Raw genomic sequence first — 16,480 nt, forward strand, 5'->3', positions numbered from 1 at the left:
GAGCATGAACCGGCCCAACAGGCAGGCTGGCTCGTCAACCCACCACCGTTCAGCATCACTTACTCGCCGCTTCAAAGCTTGGCCGTGGAAAATTCTGGTTCTTCTTTCATTTTAGGTCAGGTATGGTAAGCTACGAGTTTCATCATCGATGCCTCCATTCATCCATCCGTTGCGTCTTTTCTTTACGCCTTACGTGTCTCATCAGTCTTTGCATCCTCAGTCCACGTTAAGCGTTCCTAAAGATACTGTTGGGCTCAGGCTTTTTTGCACCGTCTCGTCATAATGGCTAATACACTCTACAGGTTGACAGACTTGCGGAAGTTGTCACCGGCGTAGATGGCGTTCTCGCCAAGCTCCTCCTCGATGCGGAGGATCTGGTTGAGCTTGGCAAGACGCTCGGAACGAGCCGGGGCACCAGTCTTGATCTGGCCAGCCCGGATACCGACGACAATGTCCGAGATGGTAACGTCCTCAGTCTCACCGGAGCGGTGAGAGACCATGACGCCCCAGCCGTCGGCGTATGAGTCCTTGGCGGCCTGGATGGACTCGGTAAGGGTACCGATCTGGTTGACCTTGAGGAGCAGGGCGTTGGCAGCCTTCAGCTCAATGGCCTTCTTGATGCGCAGGGGGTTGGTGACGGTCAAGTCATCACCAACGATCTGGATGTCTTGGGTCTTGTAGAAGTAACTCCAGGCCTCCCAGTCGTCTTCGGCGAAGGGGTCCTCAATGGAGACAATGGGGTACTTCTTGCAGAGGTCCGAGTACTGCTTAGCAAGCTCCTCGTAGGTAATCCACTTGGTGGGGTCGCTGTCGGGGTTCTTGAAGTCGAGGTCGTACTTCTTGGCGTCCTCCTTGTAGAACTCGCTGGAGGCAACGTCCATGGCAATGTTCATCTTGCCGGTGTAGCCAGCCTGCTCAATGGCATCGGTGATGAGCTCAAGGGCCTCCTCGGCAGTCTGGATATCGGGGGCAACACCACCCTCGTCACCGACGTTGCCGGCGGACTGGCCATACCGCTTCTTGGCCAGGCCCTTCAGGGCCTGGTAGACCTCAGCACCCTGGCGGAGGGCCTCGGAGAAGGAGGGAGCAGCACTGGACAAGTGTTAGTTGACGTGACGAGAGACCAGCCTGCAGTGCAGCTCAAAACGAAAACAACTTACGAAGGAACGATCATGAACTCCTGGAAAGCAAGACGGCCACCGGCGTGGGAACTGTAGAGCCTATGTCAGTACGTCTTATCGGAACTGGTGTGGGACATGCTCACCCTCCGTTGAGGACGTTCATGAAGGGTACGGGCAGGACGTAGGGCTTCTTGGTGCCGGCCAAGTCGGAGACGTGAGCGTAGAGGGGAACACCCTAGGGGCGGTCAGCTTGAGAGGAACTCGAAAAATGCATCTCACGGGGGGCTAACCTTCTCAGCAGCACCGGCCTTGGCGACGGCCAAACTGACACCCAGAATGGCGTTGGCTCCCAGCTTGGTCTTGTTAGGGGTACCGTCGAGATCGATGAGGAACTTGTCGACTTTGGTCTGGTCCTTGACGTCAAGGTTCTCCTTGATCAGGGCAGGAGCAATAACGGAGTTGACGTTCTCGACAGCCTTGGTGACACCCTTGCCACCCCACTTGGACTTGTCGCCATCGCGGAGCTCGCAAGCCTCGTGCTGGCCTATGGAATAGACATCATCAGCCTTGTGTCACTTGCCATCTCTTGACGGGGTTAGGACGACGTACCAGTGGAGGCACCGGAGGGGACAATGGCGCGGTGAAGGCCAGTCTCGGTGACAACGTCAACCTCGACGGTGGGGTTGCCACGAGAGTCGTAGACGTAGCGAGCGTGGATCTTGGTGATGGCCATGATGTCTCGTTGTATGATGGAGTTGTTCCTAACGGAAGAAGGGAGAAGATGTCAGTGGAGGTCGTTGGGGGGGGGAGAAGGCTTTATATTGGCAGAAGGCAAGAAGAGGGATAAGTGGGTGAGTCAACAATGTGATAGGACCGATTGGGGGAGATTGCTAGGTAAGCTTGCGAGGACTCGCTCCTCGACCGGACAGAAAGAATTGCCTCAAGGTGGGATGGCATGGTGGGGTGATTCCCGCGCAAGCTTCCAGAGCTCCCAGCTGCTTTGGCAACCCATGGCCAGTTGCAGTGGAGAACCGTATGATGAAGACGACTTACTTGTGGGGTTTGAATGATGGAATCAGAAGATATCCTCAGCAATTGTTTGCGTGTTGGAAAATGAAGTTAGAATGATGGAGGAGAAGTGACGGTGACAGACGAGGAGGGGAAAAAGACAAGGCCAGACGGTGGGAGTATGTGTTTTGGAGGGGTCTTTTCCCTTGCCCAACCCCACCCGAGGTGAGGACCGTGAGGTACCTAGCTGAGGTGGTATCATAGCCACTTGTTACTTAAGTTAGGTGCCCCGGTACGCCTGTTGTTGCTCGCACCTTCCAATCTTTGGTGGGGTAGACATCCAGAGGCGCCATCCAATCGCTCTTTCTCGAGGCGAGGCGGGGCATCTGCCCTGTTAGAGCGCTACATGGATGCCAAGCTCCAAACAAGCCAAGAATATCACAAAACAGCTTCGTTTCAAAGTACTTGTCTTAGCACCGCCTCATCCACGACAAAAGCTGGACGAGCTATGTCCCGCGGTCTTGGTGAGGGCCACCGCTTCTCAACAAACCGAGCAATGAAAATACTGCCCTTGCGACACTGGGTCAAATTCAGACACACATTGCTGTCGTTGCCTCTCTTCATTGGGCCGCTCATCTATTTTCGCACTCCCAGTCCGAGACTTTTGACTCTCCCCCGTATGATTCAGGTCGAAACCCTCGGCCCTGGGCAAAACAAACGCCGTTGCCATGTCTTGACTGTTTGCTTTCTTTTTAGGTCATATCCTAATGTGATTGGCCAGCCACACCGGCCTACTTTCACGCAACGACTCTCCAACCACTGTCCGTTGACGGGTTCGAGTGGACTCTGGCTGGGCTAAATGCGTCAAAGTGCGTCCTCGACAATCTACAAGTCCCGACGTCCCGATATTGAAGAACGGTTTTTCCCCTGCACCCCGGTCAAACGACGAACTGCTCATTGGCAATTGAGATCAGAGAATGACATTTTTACCCCACTAGAGGTATGGGAGAAGCAGCCCGTCATGGATTATCCCGAGGATGTTACTCGGAATAGCCAGGTGCTAATGCGGTTCTTCCCGATCATGGATCCCGACCCCGTCACCCCGTCCAGCAAAGCCGGGGTAGAATTAAGGCTGGCAAGTCATTCTGTATGTAGCAGAGTGCCATGTAGCTCTTGCCCCGGGGCTCAGTGCAAATGACGTGTCTCTTTGTCCCAGGCACCGGCTCTTGACGTGGAGCTTGAGAGCCAGTCGGCCGGCCGGTTCTAGCTGAAGATTTCCACTTCCGCATCTCTGTCCGCTTTTGCCCGAGTTTTCGGGAACTCACCTACCAAGTTCCTTGATCAGCCAGATAGACTTCGAGTCATCTGATTCATCTTCTGGCCTGCAAGCTTTCCAATTATGCCCGCAGTCGTCAGTTTTAGCTTCCGCTGTTTTGGAGGAGGGGGAATTGGATTTGGGCGATTTCATTGCAAGAAGCATGGTTTGACGATCCGACCTACTTCTCTATAGGCTCGGAGTGATGTCAGCTAGTAACGACCTGGGTGCTTTTCCTCAAAATGCCCTGCGAAGTAAGAAAAGCAGATGCTGTGCTTCTTGTGCTTCTTTTACACCGAAGAATTGAAATGTAAAGCACCTAATATGGTGGACGCCTTCGATGTCAAGCTCAACAAGCACTGATCGCCATATGTCTGGTGCTTCGGTCAAGGATATCATTGATTGAGCAGAAAGCCCACAGCTCCGGAAGCTCATCCTATTAGCTGTGCGTGCAGATAAGTGCGAGAAGCTTAGGTACCTTCTATGTAGTGCAGTAGAGGTGGAAACATTCGCATTTGCTTTGAGCCCTTATACTACACTCTCGGGAGCTTCGGTATAACGATAGTGACCACAACGGATCTAAGGTGAACTGTCTCGGCTTCCGTAGATAATCCGTTCATACGGTCTTGGGCCGGCCGTCTGGCAACTAGGTAGGTATGGTAGGCGGCTTGAGAAACGCACGGGACGGTAGTGGGCCGGTTCGGGTAAAAATGGCTTAGCATGGCCCCGGTGGCACAGCGTGGACGGTAACAGGATAGCGAAAGACGGTGACCTGAGGCAGAAGATGTGGAGAGAGTTTTTCTCCGTCTCGGTGGCCTGCACGGCCTGCGGCGGCGGCCTTGCAATACTGAGACTGGAGCATTGCTTTGAACCGGAAGCCCCCTCAGTACAGACAGAGTACCTTGCCTTGCCATTACGGATACCTAATACCTACCACTGGACCCCGCGCCTCCGTTACCTTCCTTAGACGTGCATAGCACGTAGCAACAACAGCTGGGCGCCTAGACGCAGACTGACCGCTTTCGTTCCTTTGTGGTTTTGGCCCCTCCCCCGCCCCCTCCTTCAATGGCTTTACGTTTCGCTACAAAACGTACGGTCGACCTGACCTCACGCATCATCAACCCAGCAAGGAGACCTGTTGCGCGCATGTACGTGTTATCCGTCGCCCCGGCACAACAGCTGCTTCCCAGTTTTTCTTGGAGACGGAGATCCATTGACTGACCAAACATCCCAGTCCTTACCAATTACGAAAATACAACGTCTTCGCAACCCAGACCTCCGCGCCCCGAGCTACCCCTCCTCGACGAAGCATCCGAATACAGAACCCCCAGCGCATCGCTGCTACACGACACTGCTCCTTCAAAAGAAACATGTGCAAACACGGAGAAGCCGCTGGCGGTGGCACGCTAAACTACCCGCGCGAACTCCTTCCTACCAACGTTGTCCCGCGCCACTATGATCTCACCCTCGAGCCCAACTTCGAGACGCTCAAGTTCGACGGTTTGGTCAAGATTGACTTCGAAGTTGCTGAGGACTCCAGCACGGTTTCCCTGAACACCCATGAGATCGAGATCAAGCATGCCTCGTTGTCTCTGTCGGCTGCCGGCCAGCAAAGGAGCCTTAACGACCCCGTCATCACCTACGATGAACCGAAGCAGGTCCACAGTTTCGACTTCAAGGATAAATTGACCAAGGGCGAAAAGGGCACTCTTGAAATTAAGTTTGTGGGCGAATTGAACGACAAGATGGCAGGTTTCTACCGCTCATACTACAACAAGCCGGACGGCACCAAGGGCATCATGGCCACCAGTCAGATGGAACCCACCGATGCCCGCAGAGCGTTCCCCTGCTTCGACGAGCCGGCTCTCAAGGCGGAGTTCACTGTTACTCTCATCGCTGATAAGGCCTTGACCTGCCTTTCCAACATGGATGTGGCTGAAGAGAAGGAGCTGCCTTCTGGAAAGAAGGCCGTCCGGTTCAATAAGTCACCCGTCATGTCGACGTACCTTGTGGCGTTCATCGTTGGAGAACTCAACTATATCGAGACGAACGACTTCAGAGTGCCCATTCGAGTCTATGCCCCGCCTTCTGAGGATATCGAGAGAGGTCGGTACGCCTTGGACATCGCTGTCAAGGCTTTGGAGTTCTACGAGAAGGCCTTTGGTCTCCCCTACCCTTTGCCCAAGCTCGACCAAGTAGCTATTCCCGATTTTGCCGCTGGCGCTATGGAGAACTGGGGTCTAGTTACCTATCGTACTGTCGAGGTCTTGTTTGACGACAAAACCAGTGGTGCCGCGGCCAAGGAGCGAGTCTCGACGGTTATTACCCATGAGATCGCTCATCAGTGGTTTGGAAACATTGTCTCTCCGGACTGGTGGCACGCCCTCTGGCTCAATGAAGGTTTCGCCGAGTTTGCTTCTCGGTACTCTATGAACGCTTTCTTTCCTGAATGGAAGCTCAGGGAATCTTTCGTTCGTGAGGACCTCCAAGCGGCTTTGGGCCTCGACGGTCTGAGAAGCAGTCACCCTATTGAGGTTCCCGTGCACAAGGCTGAAGAGATCAACGAAATATTCGATAGCATCAGCTATGCCAAGGGCTCATGTGTCGTGCACATGATCTCCGCGTACCTCGGAGAGGAAGTTTTCATGGAGGGCGTCCGGAAATACCTCAAGCGCCATGCTTGGGGCAACGCCACTACAAATGACCTGTGGCAAGCGTTAAGCGAGGCCAGCGGCAAGGATGTCGGGTCTATCATGAACATCTGGACTCAGAACGTTGGATATCCTGTCGTCTCCGTCACAGAGTCCGGCAAGTCGATCAGCGTGGAGCAGCACCGCTTCTTGACGACGGGAGACGTCAAGCCCGAGGAAGACAAGGTTCTTTACCCCATCTCCCTTAACGTTCGTACGAAGAGCGGTATCAATAAGGATCTGATGCTCACGACGCGTGATGCCAAATTCGAGATTGACGATGCCGAGTTCTTCAAGATCAATGCCGACTCTACCGGGTTTTACCGGACCAAGTACGCCATTGACCGACTTGAGAAGCTCGGAAACGCTGCTGGGATGCTCTCCGTCCAGGACAGAGTTGGTATCGTGGCTGACACATCAGCTCTTGCAATTTCGGGCTACCAGAAGACCTCGTCCTCTCTGAGCCTGTTCAAGGCTCTTAGCAATGCGGGCGAAGCCGAGTATCTTGTGTGGGACCAGATTTTGACCCGTCTGGGCTCGATCAAGATGGCTTGGATTGAGGATGATGCCATCGTCGAGAAGTTGACCGAGTTTCAACGGAACATCGTTAGTGGCATCGCCCACAAGCTTGGCTGGGAGTTCTCCAGCCAGGATGGTCATGTTGAGCAACAATACAAGGCTCTCACATTTAGTGCAGCTGGTATGTCTGGCGACAAGAAGGTCGTCGATGCGGCGAAGGGGATGTTTGAGAAATTTGTCGCTGGGGACAAGACGGCGATCCACCCCAATATTAGGAGCTCTGTCTTTTCGATTGTCCTCAAATTTGGCGGTGAGAAGGAGGTACGTCGATATCGAGGTTCTGGCTCCCGAGACTTTTTGCTAACCACGACTTTAGTACGATGCCGTACTCAAGTACTACAAGACCGCCGAGACAGCCGACGAGCGCAACAGCGCGCTGCGTACTCTGGGCCAAGCCCGCGACCCTAAGCTTAGACAGCGCACTTTGGACCTTCTGCTGAATGGCGAGGTTCGCGACCAGGATATTTATATCCCAATTGGCAGTCTTCGTTCATCCAAGGGTGGCATCGAGGCCCTGTTCGACTGGTTGCAGACCAAATGGGACGAGATCTATGCCAAGTTCCCTGCTCAGTCTTCCATGATCGGAAGCATTGTTAGTTACTGCACAAGCGGACTTACAAAGCAAGAGCAGCTGGATCAGCTTGAGAAGTTCTTCGCCGAGAAGGAGAAGAAGGGTTTCGTCAGGGCGCTCTCACAGTCTACCGACTCGATTAAGGCCAAGATTGCATGGACTTCCCGTGACACGGAGGACCTGCGCAAGTGGCTAGGCCTATAAGCCATGTCTTTGACATCCCACTAGGGTTAGAAACCCGGTTAAAATAGACACATTGCTCAAATTGATAAACAGCACGACTCTTCAGTTGTCTCCCGTTATCCAAAGCCGTAGTGGTTGCCCGTGTCTCCTTGTACCACACACGTATTTTGATTGTGGGTCCCTGCCATCGACGCTTGTAGCGTACCCAGTGCGGAACTTAAAACTTAGTGACGAAGACTGCGAGTGCCGCTCTGGCATATCTCATTGTTCAAGGTGACTGCGACAGCTGACGCACCGAACCGCGCCCTTCCACTTTGATCAAACAGTTTTGTTTGAAGGTCTCTTGTACTTGAAATCTACCGCCCGGGCTTCCTCCAAAGATGGCGATGCCCCGATTCACATCTTCATGGCAGGTCCGCGCCGAAGCCGGCGAGCCATTCGCCGTGATCCGCGTCCGCGACCTGCAGGGCACGCTCAAGGCCGGAACCGACGCCTGGGGCCGCCTGAACAAGACGCAGCCCGTCATCATTTCGGCGGAGCTCTCGATGGCGCAGCCGTTTGACGGCGCCTCGGCCTCGGACACGGTCAGCGAGGACACAGTGCACTACGGCCACCTCGCCAAGGCCCTCCTTGCTAGTCTGGACGTGGTCAACTCGCTTGTCGAACAGCGCGGCAGCCCTTTCAGTCTATGGTTCGCGCTGTTGCACATTTACGAGCACCTGTCGGGGTACCGTCTGGATCACCGCGAACGGACGCCCGAGGACGTCGTGCGCACGCACCAGGGCGGGACCCTGAAGGCGCAGCTGGAGAGGGTGAGGTATATGGACGTCACCCTCACGCTGCCCAAAGGCTCGCTTCTAGGCGATGGTGTGAGCATCTCGCGGGCCATGGTCTTCAGTGCGGCGAAGCCGGTGGTCTGGAGCGAGACGCTCCGTATTCATGGGCTGCGGGTGCCGACGCTCATCGGCGTCAATGACAACGAGAGGAAGGCGAAACAGGTCGTCAAGACCGATGTGGAGATTGAGGGGTACAGAAGCAACGTAGCAGGGGAAGACGACATATATGTTGATGTCGAGTCCGTCATTGTCAGGGTGAGTTCATTAGTTACTCCCTCTCTTCGTTCTCCTACATCGTCCCCCCGTCCCCTCTTCTTGGCTCACGCATTGTTTCCCCACAACATCAGAGGTCTAATGCTGACATTGTGAAAAGACGCTGGCAGAGTCGTCATTTGAGACGCTCGAAGCTCTCGGGCCCGCCATCACTAGCAGCATCAGACAAGGCCTCGCAGGGCGTGGCGAGTTATTTGGCCTTTCCGGCTGGGTGATCAAGGTTGTCATGGAGAAGCCGACGGCCATCACCATGGCCGCCGCCTCGCGCGTGGAATACAGAGAACTCCCGAGGGCAAAGCCTTAGTGAAACCTTTGAAGTTACACGAATGAATTACAAGACTGATCTTCTATGCCACTCTATCGCGTCAAGAACAGGGAGGGGGGGTAAGGGATTATTTTGCAACCGTTCATTCTGCCAGTGCGTGGCCATTGATGTTTCGTCGTATGGAACAACACTCAGCAACCCTCGACATCCCAAACTACCCTCCCGTATACCCCCCTTCTCTCTGTTCATACCTTGAACTTGTCACACTGCGGAACATCTCCGTTGGTAATCTCCCGAATGAACTCAGGATCAGGGTCGAAGAGCATGACATGAAAATGTTCGACAGCGTGGACGGACTTGAGACTCCGCCAGTTCTTGAACCAGATGACCTTGAAATCACATTTAGCTCCAAGTTCCGAGTTCATTGCAGAAAGGGATATTGGAATGCAATTCTCAATAAAAGACAGTTCAGAAACCAGTGTAGACTCACCGTGTCGGGTTTCATTTTTGAGCGGAACGTCTTGTCCACAAAAGCGTCGATGTCTTCTCTCGCCCCCTCCGTCAGATCCCCCGTCGCCGGGTTCTCTTCGAGCTCGAATTTGGTCCAGACAACAAGATGCACGATCCGAGCATCGATCCCGTACGGCCAGTCGTTGTACAGCACCCTCCAATCCCCCTCCGTGTCGAATGGCTTCCCCACAGCTTGGAGCGGCTCCTGCCACCCCAGCCGGTGCTTCAAAACAAAGTTCATGACGCTCCCGTACTCTTTGATCAGATGATGGATGAACAGCCGGTACCGTCTCAGCTCCGATGGTACGCGCTGGAACAGGTCAAGCCTGTTGGTCGCCACGAGCCTGCGGACTTCGTCCCACGTCTGCGGGCGGTAGGCGGCATCCGGGGTTCGCAAGATCCCCACGTCCTTGGCCGAGAGGTTGCGGAGGCCCTCCGGGCATTCGTCCGTGCGGCTCTCGGGCGGGACGTTGACCTGCCAGTACGGCAGCGTCGAGGTCTCCACGATGCTTCCCATTGTGCTCAGAGTGGCTGGGTGATTCCTGACTAGCCAGGACAGCCTGGCAGAGAGAGGGAGAGAGGGAGGGAGGGAGAAAGAAAGAAAGAAATAAAGAAAGAAAGAAAGAAAGAGAGTATTGACTAAAGACGACGTCGTTCCAAGAAAGTGTATCAAGTGTGTCGTTGCGGGATACACGATCGCAAGGTAATTCAACGGTTGTCAGAGAAATGAGACAGCGAATTGGACCTCTTTATCAGAACGGGGGTGGACCTGGCCTATTAAGCTCGTATTGCATGCACTCTGTATTAGGTATGAACGACAAGTCTTCTCAATTGGCGAACTCGTTCGAGGTGTTCTAAGGGTTAAGTAAAGATTCTCCTGGTCGGCAACAGCACTGTTCTTGGATCGGCACATGGCGGCGTAAATATTCGACTCAAGTCTCTCACAGGTACATACATACAAACAAAGCAAGCATCCCGCGCCCGCTGCAAGGCCCCGGGATCAGGGGACCCTCATGCAAGTAGGCGGGCGTGCATTTGTTTTTGCTTCTCCAAGTTTCTTTTTCTCCCTTTGTCTCACCGCCAGTCGGCGCCGGCCGGGATGTTCTGGACCTCTCCGCGCGGAACTGCAGGTCGAAATTCCCGCCGACCGGTCTGGTAGCACAAGAACAGCCCTAGCAGGATGCATAGGTACCTCAAGATTCGCATCATCATGATTAGGTAAAGCAGCTGGTCTACTGGTCAATGAAACACCACGCAGTGTTGCCTTATTAAAATACTATCAACTCCATTCTACTACTGCCGCCGGTATGCAGAAGCCTCCCTTTTGGGGTGTGCTTAAGAGGGGACGGTTTTTGGTTTCTATTATTCCAGGGCGCTTTCAGATTGCCATTTCATGATGCTACAGAGCATCGCGTGACACTTGCTTTAGATTTTGCTCAAAATACAAAAAGCTGCCAGAGCCGCTTAGTGCTCAAGCAGACGCAAGCTACCCTGCACAACAACGTTCTCGAGGATGGATCCAGGAGGCACATCAATAGTGCTGCCTTCCGTCGCAACAATGATGACGGTACCCTTGAGCGTCACGCCGCGGCCAAGGTTGACAGCACCGGTGATGGTGAGGTGGTCCAGCTCAATAATCTTGGGGATGGAAGGAATGTGCTTCTGGAAGTCCGAGACCTTCTTGAAGTCACTGCCCAACTTGATGAGAGGGGCGTCACCGAAGCGGCTAGAGCTCATTTGGAGCTGGCCATGCTTAACGGTGTAGAGGTCGGACTTGACGAGCATCAGGTCGGAACAGGTCTTGACGGGCAAGAAGCGGCGACGAGGGACGTTGACACCGTGGGCATTCTTGAAGTGACGGATGGCGGCACCAACGGCAGTCTCAAGCTGGATGATGGAGATGTCAGACTCGCCCTTCTTGTCGCCAGGAATGGTCTTTCCGTTGGGAATGATTTCCATCTCGAGCTCGTCGTTCTCGACGACGCGCTTAATGGCCTTGAGGTTCAACCAGATGTTGTTCGTGTTGAAGTACTTGAACTTCTTGATGGACTTGAACTCGTTGACATGCTCCTTGGGCACCTGGGCGATCTCGAGAAGACGGACGGAGCCCTCGTAGTCAATGATGGTACCACCCTTGACATCGGCCTTGGTCTTGTTGGTCAACTCCATGATGTACTCGGACTCGGTCTCAACCATGTGCTGGAGGATGCGGAGATCGACGACGGCGCCCAGGTTGTCGACGTTGGAAAGGAAGACAACCTCGATGCCGCGCTCAATGAGCTTGTCGAGAATGCCAGAGTTGTAGAGCGACTCGAAGACGTCACCGTGACCAGGGGGGTACCAGTCGTTGATGGACGAGTCGTACTTCTTGGGGACGGGCAGGAGAGAATCCTTCAAAATTCTGGGGTATCTGGACTGGTTGAAGGTAAGGATGTCGACGTTGTGGCCCTCGTACTTCTTGATGATGGAGGCGGTGTCCTCATCCGTGTTGAACGAGTTCATGAGGATGAAAGGGACGTTAACGTCGTAGGTGCGGTTGAGGTACTCGATCTGGCGAACTGACAAGTCGAGGAAGGACATGCCGTCACGGACCTCGATGACAGACTTGGGACCGACACAACCCATGGAGGTACCGAGACCACCGTTGAGCTTCAGAACAGCCAGCTTGTTGAGGAACTGGACGGACTCGGAGTTGGCGAGGTCCTCGTAGTCAACGACCTGGCCCTGGGCGGGCGGGGCGATGCGGTCCCAGTCGCTGTATCCTCGTTAGCCTCAAGCTTGCCGTGTGTTCTTGTTCCAGTATAGACCTACACAACATTTCCCTTGGCCTTGTCGTTCAGGTAGCGGCGGAAGAGGGCGAAGAAGTTGTCCATCTCAGTCTCGAAGAGCTGTCACACGGTTATCGTCAGCGGTGGTGCTTGATGACCTGAGCCGGGCTGATACTGACCTTCTTCTGCTCGGGGTCCGAGACGGTCTCGGCGAGCTGGGTAAGGGCATTGCGCATCTGGGCGGCGGCGACACTGGTGGAGGTGTTCTCGAAAGCCTTGAGGAGATGTTAGCATCTTGCCCCCCGATTGACGTTGTGGAGGTCGTTGTGGTTCAAAAAGAACGCTTGCTAGACTGCCAGTGGTCTCATCCTCCGTACGAAGCCAGTCAAAGTTCCCCAAAGAAACCTCAAGCTGAACATCATACCAAAGCCGAGGTAGTGGTCGGTGCGACTCCATCTTCGAAGCTCACGGAAAGCCGTGATCGACCAGTGGCTCAGTTTTAGCGCACACCGCGGCCGACTGATAACACATGGAGGAGCGCAGATGCAGGCAGGCTTGGGGCTCAGAACAAACGACGTCTCGCACAGCGACCTGTCGAGGTGAGGAGCAAAGGCTGGGCGCAGACCTTGGAGGGCCTCATTCGGGGCAAATAGCAAATCGAGGGGGTGGAGTTTTCAGAAGCATACCATGTGAGACCTCGTCTTGCCGTGGTGACGGGAGCTGAATTCGGCTTCATCGCTCTTGCCCTGACCGCCCAAAGGGGACTTCAGGTGAGTGGGCAAAGCGCTCTTGATCGTTTGAGCCATTGTGGGCAAATTTTTGAAGGGGTTCGCGATATGTGAAGTAGAACTGTGTGCTGAGAGCGTGTCAACAACCGCAGTGAAGCAAAAAAACGGTCTCAGGCCGAACAAGATTGTCGTTTGTTGTGTTGGGGGAGAGTGTGGAAAAGGGGAGAAAAAAACAGGCGGGCAAGCTCGAGGACAGCGGGGTAGTGCCTACCTACCTTGACAGGGAACTCGCCGTGGGATTCGCGGCGGATAGATTGCTGAAAGCTTAGAGAGATATGCGTAGCCTGACGTAATTCGTGAGCTTCTCCATATGATTGGGGATACAGTCAAGCAATGTACGGAGCGGGCGAGGGAGCGGGGAAACGGGCTGGAACTGCGAGTGAAATGGCGAAGGGAGGCGCAATCTGAGGTGCTTCGAAACCAAACAGCAAAGCTGCTGCTGTTGTTTTCGGCCGCTGGTTGGAGCAAAAGGTGCGGTGATCGGCGATATGGCGAAGGAGCGGGGGGTTCGTGGAGGGGAGGGGAGGGGAGGTGAGGGGCGGTTAGGGGTGGTACTTACAGCAATAGCAACGACAACGATATCAACAAGCAACGAGCGAGCGTGGGTTGGTTAATTGTTTGCAGAGAGAGGGGAGGCGAAGGGGAAATCGTTAGAGTCGGTCATGAGGTGGATGGGGGAATTGTCTTTATAGCGGTGATATCACTGTGGGAACCTGGTCTGTTGCAATTCGCATCTGGCCAATTTTCATTTCATCTCGTCCCCAGGACGGGGCAGACACTGGAGGAAGGAGGGGCTACCGCAGGAGACACGCCTCACCACACACCCTTTCTTTACCTTCTTCCACCTGCCCCCCTCCCAGGGGGTGGCAGTTACCGCCACCTTCAATAGGTAGGAGGTACCTTCCTTGCCTTGCTGCTATACCATGCCACTCACTCCATGTTCGTATCCAGCTAGAACTATACCCGTCGTGCCTTCTTGTCCACGTCGTCTACCACAAGGCATGTATTGCCTTGCTCTGGCTTCGTCTCTTCACAGCACAGTCATGGAATGTCTTCTATACAATCTGCATCTTTCCTTGTATCTAGAAACATGCGTCAGCCCGGGGCAACCGCTTTTGCTCGTATTCCCACCGCCAGCTCGACCCAAATTTCACCCCAAGACCGGTCCCGATGCCTCCCACTCATCCAGTCCACCTCCTCCTTCAACTGCGACCCTCCCTCCACCGGGCCTGGCCACCGCCTTTCCCACACCCCTGTGGCGCGTTAAACTAGCGATGCCTAAACGAGAGAGGCTGCTGCGGCTGCTGCAGCAGGTGTTGGCTTACATGAGGGCAAATGGCAAAGAAAAACAACTATCTAGGAGACATTTCATTGTTTATCTGTCGGGTTGCGCATCCAGTTGGGCGTGTCCAAAGAATGCGAGTCGACCTCGGGGTTCCGTCAAGGCAATGAATCGCTGGTCACCAGGATTCTCACTGCGCTTCGTCCCATTTACAGGCCTCAATTCCGGCATGGTTTCCGTAAATATGAGCTCCCGGCTTAGACATACATGTCTAGGGCATAAGGCTCATGTTCATCTGTGTCATCTACGGAGTAGTAAAACGGAGCTCCGTGCTGGTTTTTCGTGGTTTACAGATCCAGTTCACGTCAACGCGCACCCACTATCGTTCAGCATCTGCTGCATTACGGATGAGGTCTCGGAACAGGTATTCCCTAGCAGCATGCACTAAAAAAGGTGCAAGACTCCATCAACTGCGGAGCCGAACCGTCTGCACTATAGATTCATCGAATGAATATCACAACCCCACCATCCAACACCCCACCAGCTGTAAAATGAGCTGTTGTTCAGCATGGCTCTCCGGGGACCTCGCCCCCTTGAGTTGCAACGCAAATGCTTCCTCTGAGTCGGCCAACAAGTGCTTCGGGGCGCACAGCCATTTCTCAGCAACGCCGCTTCTTCAACACTTCTTCCGGAAGAACAAGACAAAGGGCTCAAGCGGTCCGTCATCCGCCCCTTCTCGCCGACATTCTTCCAGCGACGTGCCTTTGTTCCAAATATACTGTTGGTCGAGCTGCCTATCGGCCGGAGACACCTATGCATCGCAACCCTTCCGCACACACCCTTTCGCATATTGCTCACCAGAAACTTGCCACCACCCTGAACTTCCCGACTTCGCTAAATTGGTCGGAAGCAAATATGCTCAGCCTGGCTATTCGTTCCCCCTTCCAGCTGCCATACTCATCGTTTCACCACTTCAGAAAGAGATTTGCTATTTCCTTGGTTCTTGCCTGTCCGTCGTCAGCGTCGGAGTCGAGTAACCAAGCCGGTCCTCTTCGGAATCTTTCCCGAAGATTCGCTCTTCTGGAGCCGATGATTCCAACCATGCATGACAGGTTTCTTGTTAAGTTGTTGAACCAAAAGCGCCCCCTGGGTGCCGGCATCTGCGCCCCGGGCGGGCCAATTCCCACTTGGCTTCCTGTTTTACGGTAGTCATCTCTCAACCAGTCCCAGGGGAGGGATCCATCAGTATCCTTACCGCCAGCTCGGGAGTTTGATTGCATACCGCTATGCAGTGGGCCAAGTTTGTTCAGGAGGACGGATGCGACCTAGTTTACTTTTCGTACACGATCGTCTCATCGCGGCGGCGAGCGATGAAGTTCTGGAGTTTTCGGCCATCGCCCGGGCCTTCCTATCCCGAACTTATTGTTCAGCCCCCGGGGAGCCAAGCCTGCGGCTGTCCGTCCAGCCCGACTAGGATGTGTGCTGTTTTGGTGTCTTGCTGTCACTCAAAAAAGACACCGTGCTGGTTGTTCACTCGCACCGCTAGCGTAATTTACGCCTTGAGACGCTATTTTCGATAATGGCATCCCTCTCCCCAAGTTCCGAGCAGTTTTACCCACGCCTCCTACTTGTTACAATCAAGCAATCTGCTGCAGACCCTGACATGAGCTGATTAGCTACCAGGGGAGTTAATGAAACGAAACAAACGAGGTGCATGTCACCATCCATCCGGGCCACTGCCATAATTAGAGCAGGTAAGATACCCAATCCGTCGTATATGGACACGAGGTAAGCCATGGACAGGCCACCCCATCAAATAAGGCTCTCCAATGCGTCCCACGTGGGAGGGGGGGGGGTTAGCTCTCACGCTTGAGCTTATACACACACCATAGTATGACTGGGCATCGAATAGGACGAACCGGTTGATAACAGTCGGATCGTCGAGAAGCTCCATCTGATCAGTATTGGCGACCAGATATGGCGGCTGGAATCAACTTTGGCCACCTCCTGGTTTCTCCTGGCTTGTTTCGACAAGACCTCACCCTGGGCCAAGTTATTGTTTCCGCTTGATACGCCGATGCTTTTGCAACGGGCACCACTATCGCAAAGCTGCATTCGTTGCTTGTCTCATTGTCATTGGCAACCGCTACCAGGTGTTCCTTGCTTGGGGATAGCCTCAAGGGGGGATAAGTAGCTGACTTGACAACACTTTGGCCAGACTCCCCGCAGCACATGCATACTTTCGCTAACAACCTATCAATTCATCATGCTCGTGAAAGGAGGCGATACTG

General features: G+C 54.1%; 5 protein-coding genes across 5 annotated transcripts; 2 read left to right on the forward strand and 3 right to left on the reverse strand.

Annotated features, from left to right (window-relative positions):
* Nucleotides 1-296: 296 nt before the first annotated feature.
* Nucleotides 297-1,854, reverse strand: GLRG_04395 (phosphopyruvate hydratase; the record flags this gene model as incomplete). Its single annotated transcript, XM_008095080.1, has 5 exons — nucleotides 297-1,092; nucleotides 1,161-1,211; nucleotides 1,265-1,356; nucleotides 1,412-1,665; nucleotides 1,731-1,854. The coding sequence occupies 5 exons, from the start codon at nucleotides 1,852-1,854 to the stop codon at nucleotides 297-299; spliced, it is 1,317 nt and encodes a 438-aa protein (XP_008093271.1).
* Nucleotides 1,855-4,814: 2,960 nt separating this feature from the next.
* Nucleotides 4,815-7,488, forward strand: GLRG_04396 (peptidase family M1; the record flags this gene model as incomplete). Its single annotated transcript, XM_008095081.1, has 2 exons — nucleotides 4,815-6,974; nucleotides 7,030-7,488. 2 exons carry the CDS (start codon nucleotides 4,815-4,817, stop codon nucleotides 7,486-7,488), a joined length of 2,619 nt encoding a protein of 872 aa, XP_008093272.1.
* Nucleotides 7,489-7,847: 359 nt separating this feature from the next.
* On the forward strand, nucleotides 7,848-8,880 carry GLRG_04397 (FolB domain-containing protein; the record flags this gene model as incomplete). Its single annotated transcript, XM_008095082.1, has 2 exons — nucleotides 7,848-8,558; nucleotides 8,677-8,880. The coding sequence occupies 2 exons, from the start codon at nucleotides 7,848-7,850 to the stop codon at nucleotides 8,878-8,880; spliced, it is 915 nt and encodes a 304-aa protein (XP_008093273.1).
* Nucleotides 8,881-9,086: 206 nt separating this feature from the next.
* On the reverse strand, nucleotides 9,087-9,868 carry GLRG_04398 (uncharacterized protein; the record flags this gene model as incomplete). Its single annotated transcript, XM_008095083.1, has 2 exons — nucleotides 9,087-9,230; nucleotides 9,332-9,868. 2 exons carry the CDS (start codon nucleotides 9,866-9,868, stop codon nucleotides 9,087-9,089), a joined length of 681 nt encoding a protein of 226 aa, XP_008093274.1.
* A 947-nt stretch (nucleotides 9,869-10,815) lies between these two features.
* On the reverse strand, nucleotides 10,816-12,925 carry GLRG_04399 (UTP-glucose-1-phosphate uridylyltransferase; the record flags this gene model as incomplete). The annotated part of the gene is made up of 4 exons (XM_008095084.1): nucleotides 10,816-12,106; nucleotides 12,163-12,239; nucleotides 12,299-12,394; nucleotides 12,806-12,925. 4 exons carry the CDS (start codon nucleotides 12,923-12,925, stop codon nucleotides 10,816-10,818), a joined length of 1,584 nt encoding a protein of 527 aa, XP_008093275.1.
* Between the last annotated feature and the right edge of the window lie 3,555 nt (nucleotides 12,926-16,480).

Source organism: Colletotrichum graminicola (genome assembly GCF_000149035.1).
Source record: "Colletotrichum graminicola M1.001 genomic scaffold supercont1.14, whole genome shotgun sequence".
Taxonomy (NCBI): domain Eukaryota; kingdom Fungi; phylum Ascomycota; class Sordariomycetes; order Glomerellales; family Glomerellaceae; genus Colletotrichum; species Colletotrichum graminicola.